The 12153-nt window shown below is 54.0% G+C and overlaps 1 protein-coding gene across 1 annotated transcript; it reads left to right on the top strand.

Moving 5' to 3' along the window:
- The first annotated feature begins 411 nt into the window (after positions 1–411).
- Positions 412–9635, top strand: HEYL (hes related family bHLH transcription factor with YRPW motif like). The gene is made up of 5 exons (XM_050909869.1): positions 412–562; positions 4340–4406; positions 4875–4958; positions 5434–5515; positions 6984–9635. Exons 1-5 carry the CDS (start codon positions 483–485, stop codon positions 7649–7651), a joined length of 981 nt encoding a protein of 326 aa, XP_050765826.1. The 5' UTR covers positions 412–482; the 3' UTR covers positions 7652–9635.
- The last annotated feature ends 2518 nt before the right edge of the window (positions 9636–12153 follow it).

Below are 12153 nucleotides of genomic sequence, written 5' to 3' on the forward strand. Positions count from 1 at the left end.
TGGGGCTGAGGCCAATGTGCAGCGGGTGGAAGGGGGGCCGTGGGCAGAAGGGGGGGACATGAGACGGTTCACACAGACTGTTCCTTTTACAGGAAGACTTGGGATTTCGACCAGCGAGCGGGAGGAGGCGGAGGGGGGGGGCCTGGGAACCTGGGAGCGCCGGCGCGGCCGCGTAATCCGTCACTCCCGGGAGATGTCTCATTAACCCATTAACCAGGGAGGCTGGGGACGTGCTGGGAGGAGAGCGAGGGAGAAGCTGGGGGTGTGAAAGGCAGAGTGCGGGCAGGGGAGGAGCCGTGCGAGGCAGGCACGCACTGGGGCCAGCTCCTCCGCGCAGCCCGGGGAGGGACAGCACTTCCCCGAGGACGGCGGGGAAGGACGGCGGTGGCCTCCGGGGCCACGCGTGGGACAGACTCGTCGAGCGCACCGGCTTCTCTCCCAGCGCCCCGCGGGGACGCGGCCGCCCGGCGCCGCCTGTGAGGATGAAGCGGCTGTGCGAGGAGAGCTCGTCCGACACGGAGTCGGACGGCACCATCGACGTGGGCCGGGAGGAAGAGTACAGGTGAGGACGCGCCGCCGGCGGCAGCTCCCTCCCGGGTCTGGCCCACGGCGGCCGGGGCGGTGGGACGAAGTCGGATTTTGGGGTCCCTGCTGCGGGGCACCTCGGCATCCTGCGGGGAGGCCGGGCTGGAGAGGGGGTCCCCGGCACCGGGCACGGCGCTTCCTCTGCCCCGGCGCTCGCAGCAGCTCCCTGCGAGCTTCTCGGGGCGGCCGAGTTGGGCGCTTGCCGGGGCAGGGCGCGGGAGAGCACCGGGCTCCGCCACGGACTCGCCGGGAGTCGCCTGGCACCTCGCTTAACCCCTTCGGGCTGGGCTGGTCCTGCCTTGGGCGAGGGGCAGGCTGGATCACTCCAGTGTGCAAATGTGGGCTGATGCTGGCGTTAGGACTGACCCAGCAAGGAAACCCAAGTCGTAATACAAGTATTAAAGCTGATTGCATTCAAGAAAAGTGCCTCTAAAGCCAGCGCAATGGCCTTCTCCTGCCCGGTGGGGAGAAGGGCAGCTCTGATCTTCGTTAGCGGGAGCCCGGTTGCTCGCAGGTCTCTGCACCCCGAGATGGGGCAGTCCCCCCCCAGAGCAAAGGCACCCGTCAGATGCCTGGATGCCGCTGCAGTCCCAGCGATCCAAGGGCTCCACGGGAATGTGGAAGAAACGAGGAGGTTTTGCGTGAGAAATGCTTCTGCTCTGCTGATGCATTTATAAATGCACCAGCTGGGGCTTTGATCTTTATTAAAGAGGGAGCCCGTGCAGTCTGGCCAGCGAAGGCTGCCCTGCTTTAAGCGTGCGCTTTCAGTATCGCAGTTCGCAGGCTCCATCCCATCACTGCTGAGCTGCAGTTTCGGCTCTGGGGCTTTGCTGCTCAGTGAAATAGTGAGGAAATAGTGAGGACAGGACCTCTGCGTGGTTCTCCAGGCAATGTCCTCAGGCTTCGCCACGCTCCCCTGGGCTGCGGCTCTGCTGGCAAAGGGCATCCCCTGCTGCCGCTCGCAGCCCGGCTTCCCGTGCTGTGTCAGCCGTTCGCGGGCATGCCCGGGCTCTGAGCGTGCAGACGGCGCTGGGGATGAAGGAAGGGCTCTGTTATTTGTTCTCGTCCAAAAATCAGCTGCTTTTGAACTCTTGTTTCAGTAGCCAAGTGTCCGCCTCCCTCCGTGTCCAGTGAGGCCCCAGATGAATTCATTCCCTTTTGCTGCTTGGTATCCTGAGCGGAGAAGTCGCCCTGCCTGGTGCCAAGCTTAGGTTCTCATGGGACTAAACTCATGAGTCTGCTTCTCACTGATACGGTCACAGCAGAGTCGGGCATGTCCGACACGTAATGTCCTGCACAAATTCACTGACCCCTTATGCAGTTTCCAAGTGCATCAATATTTAACCTACCTTCCTGCTGCATGTGAAATATATCCCACCTCTTTACATCAGTGCAGCACACTAGGTCTATAGGACCCTGATGGATGAAATAGAGGAATTGTCATACTGTTTTATTTCAGTGAACAGCAACGATGAATTTTTGATCTCTCTCTGGTGTTGCTAATGCTTGTCTTCTCAAGCCAGTCGTAGAACCAGGCAGCGCTGTGATCTGGTGGCATTTGTATACATGTATATTGTTGCTCAGGTCACGCAAACACATGGCCAAAAAGAGCTGTTCCTGCCCTGACGAGTTTACACCCCAAGTAGCGCGGTCCTGCATGGGACGCTGGAGGATCGGGCAAAATGAAACACTTCCCGGTGGGGAGCGAGGTGGAGCGATTAGGGCAGAGGGAGGCAGCCGGGCTGTCTGGCCCGGGTTCCCAGCCCATTACCCATCGGTCGAGTGGTTTGGGCAAACCAGTTCCCCCGTAGAACGGGGATGAGTCACTCCGGGTGTGAGGCTTGGGTCAGTGCGTGGAGCAAGTTTAGACTCTGGGGTCACTGCAGAAGTGCAAGATACTGCTTGGTTTTGGGTGGTTTTTTGGGGTTTTTTTTTTGCTTTTCGTTTTGAATAAACAGCCAAAGTTATGCTGTAAATTATAAAATCGAGCAAAGAGCAATGCAGAAATTTTAATCATCAGAGAATATAGTTATGGTATCTTTTATGTGGTTCAAATCTGTCAAACATATTTTTAAAATATATTTTGCAGTAAGCTAGGTTTTTATATCCACATCTGGAACTGTAGCTCACAAAGAGCAACGCGTTCGGACAGCTCTGCAAAGAGAGTTTCAAAATTCACTGTTACAGACTCCTTGAGTGCGTACTCCGCATTCCTGCGCTGCCAGGCGAATTCAGTACCTACCCCCTGCACGTATAACACCCCAGCGTCCGCGCAGAGCCCATTTTCACATCATACGTGCTCATCATACGTGCATTTATGTATACTGGCAACGCATGTTCGTACTTGCGAAGCCAGCGAGCACCTATGCCCAGAGAAAGCCCACCCAGCAGACATTCAAATAGGGTACCTGTATGGAGATGAGTGGAGCAGTCAGTAGAAGAACGTGTTATTTCGTCTGATTGTGCAAAACCACTTCTGAAAGCACCTCACTTGGGCCTAACAAAATGTATTTTTAATGGGCTGAGTTTGGTCTAGTTTTTGGCTTGCTGTGCAGACAGCACTGTCTCTGCAGAAACATCTTTAATAGACTGCTATTAAAATGCTTCGTCAAACTGAAAAATATTTTGATTTGATGGGGTGAACCCAAGTGCCCCTTTCCAGATTTGTATGTCTTACGCGATCTCCAAGTCCCTCCGGAGCGCTGTGCTGGCTGGGGTTGCAGACTGCCGTCTCGCCTGCGTGTTAACATCCCTGCACCGAGTTTCGTAAGGCGCAGAAACAGCCCTGAGCCAGTCCCACTTTCCGGAGGGAGAAACCCTGCCCGAGCGGAGGGGTTTTGCTCCAAGGAGTTTCCCACGCCCGATTATCCATCATTATGGAGACTTCACCTCCGTGGGGACCTAAGGATTGAACTTTGCCTCCCTGTGCATGTTTAGTGCTGACCTTTGGTGTCTTTAGCCTCACCCTTGCCCACCAGGCTCAGGATGGTTTGTGGGGCCCTTCTCCTTAGCCTGTCCCCCACCGTGTCCCTCATCCCTCGAGCAGAGCTGGTCCCTGGGGCTGTCAGCCAGCAGGCAAGGTCCCTCCTCCATCACCTCCTACCGGGTGTTCCCCCGGCCCAGGTTCTGGCCCCTCTCTGTCTGGTTCAGGGGTGTCCGTACATTCAGAGTATCGTGGCCTACCCCAAAAATTGTGGTTTGTGAAGCGACTCTGCAGGAAGCCCTCAGAAACCACATCAACGCTGCCTTTAGCCTCACCCTGAGGAGCAACCAGCCCTTTGCTGCCGCCCTGGGTGGGAGCTCAGATGCGTGCTCGCGCTATCGCAGCTCCGAGATGCAAAGCCCTGCAGACAGGGCAGGCTCAGACACGAGAGCCGGGAGGTTCGCACATGGAGAAAAAAAAAAGGCCACGACTCCAGAGCTCGGATCGCTGCTTTTCCAGCCCCGTGGAGATGCCAGCACGGGCTGAGATTGAAGGAGATGTGTGCCTGATAGCGGATGGACAGTTTGGTGCAGAAATCTGTCCGAGGCTGGTGGGAGGCTCTCGGAGGGGAGAGAGTGGGATTCGAGTCTCTGCTTGGCTCCCCGTCCCCAATTCCTGAGCACTGTGTTGTGGGTAAAAATGAGATGGGAACCACAGAAGACACTGTTTGGGGGGGGGGAACTGCAGATGGCAAATGTGTGTAAAGCATATGTGCAACGGAGGTTTCTCTCCAGCTAGCGCAAGAAATGATTCCCTCTTCTTCCTTTCCAGCCATGTTTCCAGGTCTGTGTCTCCCACTACGACATCTCAGATACAAGCCAGGAAGAAGAGGAGAGGGGTGAGTCTCATTTACGTTGACCAGGGTGCTGTGCTGTGTCTCCCTGGGGGGTCAGGCTGGTCCCGGCTGTGTGCCAGGGCTCCCTGTGACATCCCCTGTGTGCAGTGGGGTGCTGTTGGCACGTCCTTACTGTGGGGACACAGTGCAAAATCGACTTTACACTGTTCCCTGCTCCATCTCCTGCAGAACTCTCCCCCCAGCCAAGTGGAGATTTTTTGCAGAGGTTTGGCCTCAAATCTGGCAGAAAGGGGTGGGGATAGGGGTGGAGGAGAGCGATTTCACCTGGGGTTATCACACCAGTCAGTCAATGTTTCTTTGCTCAGCTTTTGCACCCAAAACATTTACTTCCATGGTCCTGTTCAAAGCGCCTCCCTCAACCTGCTATAGCTGTTAATGAGGGCTTTAGACCCGTGAGCTGTGGCCGTAAATGACCGTGATTTCTTCTCTCCACTTGGAAATCTCCCGCAGATCATTGAGAAGCGGCGCCGTGACCGTATCAACAGCAGCCTCTCCGAACTGCGGCGCCTGGTGCCCACCGCCTTCGAGAAGCAGGTGTGTGTCCCCGTGATTTCCACCCATCCTCCCGTGCGGGCTGCGTTTCAGCAGTGTTGAGGGTAGAGCCCTCAGAATGAGAAAGTCTGGAGCAATGCTATGTCTTTCTTATCATCATCACTTCAGGGAGTAAGTAGGTGGTGAAACTGAGTGGTAAAACAATATTAACAAATATTCGGGAGCCCTGGGGAGGATAAATTCAATCCAGAAAGTGTTTTGCGGATATGAAGATGCGCAGAAATGGGGATTTTCAATTTGCATCGGGGCATCTTGGGAAGGAGCTCCTTTTTCTACTCACTTGATGTAAAAACCAGAGCCAGTGCCCTGGCTGGACGCCCTGCTCCAATCTGAGTGCTCCTGGGCTTCAGGAGGGTTTCAGGGAGGAGGTCATTGGGCAAAACCCAGCTCCTGAGAGGCACAAAACCCTAGACCATAAAAGGTTGAATTGCTCTTTTTTCCTGCTCCCAACACACAGGGGTCTTCCAAGCTGGAGAAGGCAGAAATTCTACAAATGACAGTAGATCACTTAAAAATGCTTCACGCCACTGGAGGAACAGGTAAGAACTGCTCTTATAAGCATACAGGTGAGGTGAAGGTGAAAACCTGGAAGGAAAATTCCCCATCGGCCTCAGCAGCAAGCAATATCTTGATGCTGGTGTGCCTTGCTGACACCAGGCAGCACCAAAACGAATGCTGCCCTGCCTGCTTCCCAAGGGAAATATTTTTTGAGGGAGGGCAGATGGATGTTTCCTGCCCTGTTGTTTTTCATATGGGTCAGCATCCCATGCATCCGTTCGGCAGACTGGGGTATGGGGGACGGCAAGTCCCACAAACCCGCGGGGACGGCACCGCTGTCGTTGTCACACACCCCGCTAAAAGCTGTCCAGCCAGAGACACGCTTAGTCCTGCTCAGAAATGGAGCCTGCTTCCAGGAAAACGATATTAAACTCTTTACCTCCTCCCTGGGATACATTCCTGCAGAGGCTGAGTTCTGCATGGGGACTCTGCAAATAAACAAGGCTTTTTTCCCTTTCTGTTCTTTTTTTGTGCCTCTTGGTTGTTATAAGAAGAGAGAGGGAGCCCTGTGCAAAATTCAACAAAGGTCTTATTTGTACTGAGACCTCAGTACAGACCCTCTGTCCTGTTCCAGTTAACAGGATGGAGATCACAGCTCCAGTAAAGAAGCCTCTGGCTTGCTTACCACCCATTTTTGGCTTGCTGGGGACGTTGCTGGCATCCAGGCTTTGGTTCAGAGCTGTAACTTGGTCTGGAACATTTGTTTAGATATTCAGTTTGACTGCACTGCAACAAAGGACTGTATTGTCACGAGAGACCCTGTCAAGCAAAGTGGTCCAGCGCTTCACTGTGCTGTGACATTCTCTGCTTTATTGCTTATCGTCTCATGAAGCTGCAAGTAGGGAGCAGAAGCCTAAAAATCAGCCACAGTTGCATTTTATCTTGTTGATTACTGTAGCTTTGAGCTTTCTTGGCCCAGCAGTTTTGGTTCTGCCACTGTCCTGTGTCCTTCAGCTGGACATCTGTTTAAATGAAGTATAAGGATTGGGACCCGGGCAGAGGAAAATGGTGCTAAGCTGTGCATTGAGGTGACACGGTGTCCCGCTGTTCTGCAGGACCGGGGATGGCCCATTTGCAAAGAGGGACCCAGTGCCCATCTAGCCCACAGTCATATCGTCAGCAGTGATAACTGATAGAGTCCAATCCAATAGGAAAAATTTCTTCCTTCCTGAGCACAGTTAATGAAACCTCTTACTTGTCTCATATGCTGGAGTAAGAGGCTTCATGACCCTGGCAGTTTTATCCCGATGAGATAACTGCAGATGCTATTCTCATGCACGCAAACGTCCAGTCCTTTCGGACACCCACTTGGCTATCTGCTTCAGTAATATCACACGGCAACAAAGTGCCTCAAGTGAAATACACAGTGCATTGGAGAGGGTAGTGAAATCAAAGCACATTCCTGAGCTCTGCATGGACTTTACTGTCACCCGTGTCCTCTCCCTACAGGCTTCTTAGATGCTCGAGCTCTGGCCGTGGATTACAGGAGTATCGGCTTCCGCGAATGTCTCACTGAAGTTGTCAGGTACCTGGGCATCCTCGAGGGCCAAAACGCCGCCGACCCCATCCGGCTGCGACTCCTCTCCCACCTGAATAATTACGTGGCAGAAATGGAGCCTTCGCCTGTGGCCACTTCCCTCCTGCCCATCCAGACGTGGCCGTGGTCCTTCCTCCACAGCGCTGCTGGCCCCGTGCAAATCCCCAGGAGGGAGGCTGCTCCCGCTCCAGTTGTTTTGACTGCATCTTCCCTGGCTTACCCAAGCCCCGCTGTGAGGCCAGCCCCGCTTCGCCGTGTCCCCAGCGACATGCTGCCGTCCCGCCGAAGCTTCCTGGCCGGCAGGATGGCCTCTTCCAGCCGGAGGGCCCGAGGCGCGGGCTCGTCCGCGGCCGTAGCAGCCGTGCCCAGGATGCCATCGCCAGCGGGCGTATTGAGAGAGGGCTCGTCTAAGAGCAGCCAAATCGCAACGTTCCTCTTCTCACCAGCCTCTGCCGGCATCCCCGTTCCACCGGCTTACACGGCACCTCCCGCCTTGGGTGCTGCCGCGCAGGGACCCGGGATCAGGGTTGGGACATCCAGGATCTGCCGCTCCTGGGCGACTGAAATTGGGGCTTTCTGACCCTCCCCTCCCCTTCGGAGACAGGAATTCTTCAGCACTCATTGCCCACAGGCCTAAGAACAAACTCAGCTGAAAAGGCATCTTTCCTGCTTTGCAGAAGCCAAGGATCCATAAAGAAAATTCTCTTTACTCTTCCCTCCCTCCTTGCACCACCTTCCTTGCCTTTACCATCACACGTCCTCTCCCTCGTGATGCCTGCAAACGTTAATCACATCCAGTTCGATGCACTTGTCTGCATGCGGCTGTACTCCAGATCCTTCCGGCTACGAGGGAGGGGGCACACGCAGATCCCAACCCTGTTCCTCCTCCAGCAAACCCCTCTGCAGAGCCCAGCGTTGCTCTCCTTTGGAAAACAGCCAGCCTTGAAATACTGTCTTATTTCCTTGGGGACTCAGAGCTGCCAGACAGAGACTTGCTCATGCTGATTCCCTGCGATGTGTCCCCCAGCTGCAGCACCTAATTTTGGTGCGGTGGGACGGATGCAGCTCACCCCCCTCCCCAGCACTGCTGGCACCTAGCAAGGCGGCTAGAGCACCCCCAGCTCCCTCAGCGAACTGGCTGCCTGCTAATCCCCATGCTTTCCTCACCGCATTACCAGCTTTTCCCATTTATGTGCCCTTAAGGTGGAGTGAGGCAACAGGTTAACAGAGCTCGTTCCCACAGCCGAGCTGAAATACCGCCGTGTCTGCAGGGCCTGTGCTGGGTCCCTGCATAAAGCGTGCAGGAGCAGCCGGCCAGGCTGCCTGGGCGAAGGGAGGCTTCTGCAGCCCTTGCTCCCCACTGAGGTGTGAAGAGGCAAGACGAGGCAAGACAGAGGATTTCAAAGGGACGTCTGTCACGGAGGGGAAGGCTCTGACGGCCAAAGTGAGAAGAAAAGGCCTTTTCCTCTGCCAGTCTCCCCGCTGGAGCCATCTCTCCTCCATCCCCTACTGAACAGCCGTGACTGCAACGGGCGGGAAATGGGTCAGACCAGCCTGCATTTGAAGTGCCTCCCTCATTCTCTCTTAGCCCTGCATCCCTCACCCTCTCCTCCCACAACGTCTCTGTTTTCTTTCTTCAGCACCATGTTTTGGTCTCACATTGCTCACCCCTCTCCCTGGGCCGGGACCAAAACCCACTGAGGTTTCTCTGCAGACCTCGGCAAGGTCTCTGGGTCTGCACTTGTCCTGATTCCCGAGAGCTTTTTCTGCCTTGGCCTGCGTGCTCCTAGATAACTGACGCAGCAGATACGCCTCTGCTCCTCCAGCTGTCCTTCCCTCCTCTCTTCTTTGGGCAGAAAGGAACAGAAACTTGAAACTCTCGAGCCACCCTGCTCCTGTGCCACATCCCTAACTCCCATGGTGGCCAGAGCAGGGTCTCCCAGTGCTCCCCCTCATCTGAACAGCCCCCGTTCCCTGCATCTGTGCCTTGACTTGCTGGGATACACGTGCAGAATAGCCTGGACTTAGTTGCATGCCCACCCCAAGGAGTCTCGCCCACCTCTACAGCACTGTGACACGAGAAGAGAGAAAAGTGTGGAAAGGTCAGTGCAAACAAAGGTAAAAAGAGGGAGAAGATCTCTCTTGAATGGGAGAGGCTCTCCTCACGCCTCAGGTCAAAACGCGCAGCCGGTTAGACTGTGTGGATGAGCTGGTGTTTTTGCGTTCCTACAGATTGTATCTGCCATGTGCATGTCAATGTATGTATCTGCTATTGTTTTGAAAGTGAGTCCCTCCCAGTTGTTTTGATGAAAGTCATCGCACTTAACACACAGAAATGCCTCCACTACTTCTCCTCACCCTTGTCCTGAAGTGCCAGAATCAGCCAGGAACAACATATTCCCTTTTAATAAAGTCAGAGGAGGTCCTCGCGAACTCCAGTTGTTCCTGCGGCTGGTCGGCACGCTAGAGCTCACAGCGAGTAGCCCGGCCTCACTTTACACTGTGCAGAGCTGTTAGATTCATGAGCTGTGACATCCAGCAAAGGTGTCAAATAAAGTCTTTCAAACCCCTGTTCTGGTTGTGAAATGTAGTGTTGATGTGAATCTATTCTGCTAATCCAGCCTGCTTGGCTGACTGCTAGTTTTGCAGCAGGTGAGCTTTTGTTCCTGAAAAGCTTCAAAAAAGGTAAGATGTAGCTTGTAAGGTAACATCTCTGCTCGTCGTTTTATAGCTGCTGCTCTTGGTAACTCTGGTCCCATGACTTTTTACTTTGCAAACCACTACGTGAGTCAAAATGAGCCGGATAGTCAGCAACGCTTGCCCTGAGATTGGCAATAATCCGTGGTTTGAGAACAAATCATTTCATTTAGCTACCAGCATCCACAAAAACATCAGGGAACAATCGGGTCCAGCAGAGCCTTGCAGCCAGACGCCGAGGACTCGCCTCGGTCTCCTGACCCTTTGCAAGCAGGACCAGAATAACCCCTGCTGCATCTTGCTGTCGGGAAACGCTTTGGACTAAACAAAGAGCCACAGCTGAGAGCTTGTCTCTGTTTTGAGGAAAGGACCAGTAAATGATCCTTCTCGTGAAAGATGCTGGGAGAATTTTCCGGGGAATGGTGGGAATTCGACTTCCTTTCCCATAACTCCTCCTCGCTCCAAAATGCCTTTCAAAACCGCCCATAAATCCCTGCCTTAAGTGCTGCGTTGGGAATTGCTGGAAGGGAGCAATTGCAGCTGTGATGGAGTAATGCAGCATCCGTCTGGAAGCGGAGAGAAACTTCAAGAGCAATAATAGGGCTATTGATGACGGGTCGTCCCGCTGGTGCCTGGGCTGCCCCGACCCGGCTGGAGGCGGCGATGGGAGCTCAGTGCTCTGGTGTGGCCTCGGCCAGAGAGAGGAACCAAATTACCCTCCGTGGGAGGCAGGCATACAAACCAGCCCCGCGGGCTACAGTGGTAAAACAAAACAGAGACAGTGAAAAAAAACCCACTTCCTGATCTCTGCTGATCAAACGGGAGCCAGAGCGGGTGGGAGGGCATCGGTTCAGGCCCGTGGGGTTTTCTCCCTACAGCAACATGGTGATTAGAGCAGTAGCCCGGGACTGGAGCTTCATTTTTTTTCCCAGGGTTTTCTTTAGCCTAAACGTCTCCTCTAACACATCCTGGCAACTTTTGATCTACCCTGTAGGGGAAAACCCCGAACTCTCCGCACACTCTCTTCATCCTTGTTCTTCAGGCAAAAAAACATAATGAAGAGGCCGATGGGAACGCGTAGGCTGTGTTCAGTGCAGTCCGGCTGGGGTTGCTCGGTGGCATACAGAGTTGTTAAACACTGCTCCGGCTCTGACGAACGAAACAGGGTCCTGATGAACGAGCCTTCGCCTGCTGCTTGGAGGGGACAAGGCCACTTCCAGGCTGTGGGAGATTTGCTATGCAGCAGGTGCTCTAGCAGCGAGCAAGTCCTGCTCTCCCAAATTCCCCTGCATGAAAAATGTTGCTTATCTCAGTTCTGCTGTTGCCTGCCCTGGGTGAAATGCTCTCCCTCAGGCGCTTCTGCGTTTTTCCACTTGCCGTGCAATCCCGGCCTGCCCTCTGCTGGTAAAATCCCAAAGCTAAGGAAGAGAAATCCTAAACCAGGGTCAGCATTTGGTTGAAAACTTGCCATCCGTGTTGAAAAATGGATGATCTTTTATGATGATCATCAGCGACTGAGATACCACTCAGACACACAGTAGCAGAGAGGCTTGGGAGGCCTATGGGTGACAGGTCTCACACCAGTGTCATCGATGGGGATGGACTGGCGAGATGAAGACATTAAAAGATGTAACCTTTGCTCCAGGCACTGCTGAAGGTCTTGAGAGGGCGAACTGGGAGGATCTGGGGCATCGTTGGTCACCAGGAACAGCTACACTCATGTATTGAGGGTACCAAGAGCAGTGGGGTCCCTGTGGCAGTTTTAGGCCCATGTTGGCAGAGGGTACCCCCAGCCCGTCAGTTCATGTTGGGAGTGAAAAGGACCGAGGAGGACACAGGACTGTAGTTGTCTGCATGGTGTCCCCTGGGAGGGACACAAATGTCGATAAATATGTTTCAAATAAAAGCCATTCTCAGTGTAGCCACAGCAGCTGCTTGCAGCCACAGGGCGTTTTATGTGGAAACATGTTCTTCGAGCTCTGCTGTGTTTTGACTTTAGCTGTCAGAGTGGGAGCCACTCCGAACTCCTTCCACAGCAAGACGCTTGTCTCAGCCTGTGGTTTCCCAGCTGAGGAGATGCCGGGCCGCAGAGGACCGAGCCACGAAACAGTGGCAGGCGCCAGGCGTGATCCCACCAGTGTGTACCAGTGCTGCCTCCCAGCACCACCGGCTGTTGGGAGGAAGATGATGAGCTCACAAGGAGGATGATTTGTGTCTTTAGAAAATAACCTGGACTGAAAATATTGCAAATTATTACAATTTACTTTGCTATTGTTACCTTTTATTCTGCTACTCTCAATTATTCCACTGTAATGAAGGGATAGGTATCATATCCCATTTTTATGATAACATCGTATCCCACTTTTAAAGCAAATTAAAGGCAAT

The sequence above is a fragment of the Gymnogyps californianus genome, chromosome 22 (genome assembly GCF_018139145.2).
Source record: "Gymnogyps californianus isolate 813 chromosome 22, ASM1813914v2, whole genome shotgun sequence".
NCBI lineage: Eukaryota > Metazoa > Chordata > Aves > Accipitriformes > Cathartidae > Gymnogyps > Gymnogyps californianus.

What these genes read in the sequence shown, in the direction of transcription:
- HEYL (XM_050909869.1), top strand. Translation starts at nt 483, where the DNA reads ATGAAGCGGCTGTGCGAGGAGAGCTCGTCCGACACGGAGTCGGACGGC. An exon ending in GGCCGGGAGGAAGAGTACAG is followed by an intron (nt 563 to 4,339) that starts GTGAGGACGCGC and finishes CTTCCTTTCCAG; the next exon opens with CCATGTTTCCAGGTCTGTGT. An exon ending in CCAGGAAGAAGAGGAGAGGG is followed by an intron (nt 4,407 to 4,874) that starts GTGAGTCTCATT and finishes AATCTCCCGCAG; the next exon opens with ATCATTGAGAAGCGGCGCCG.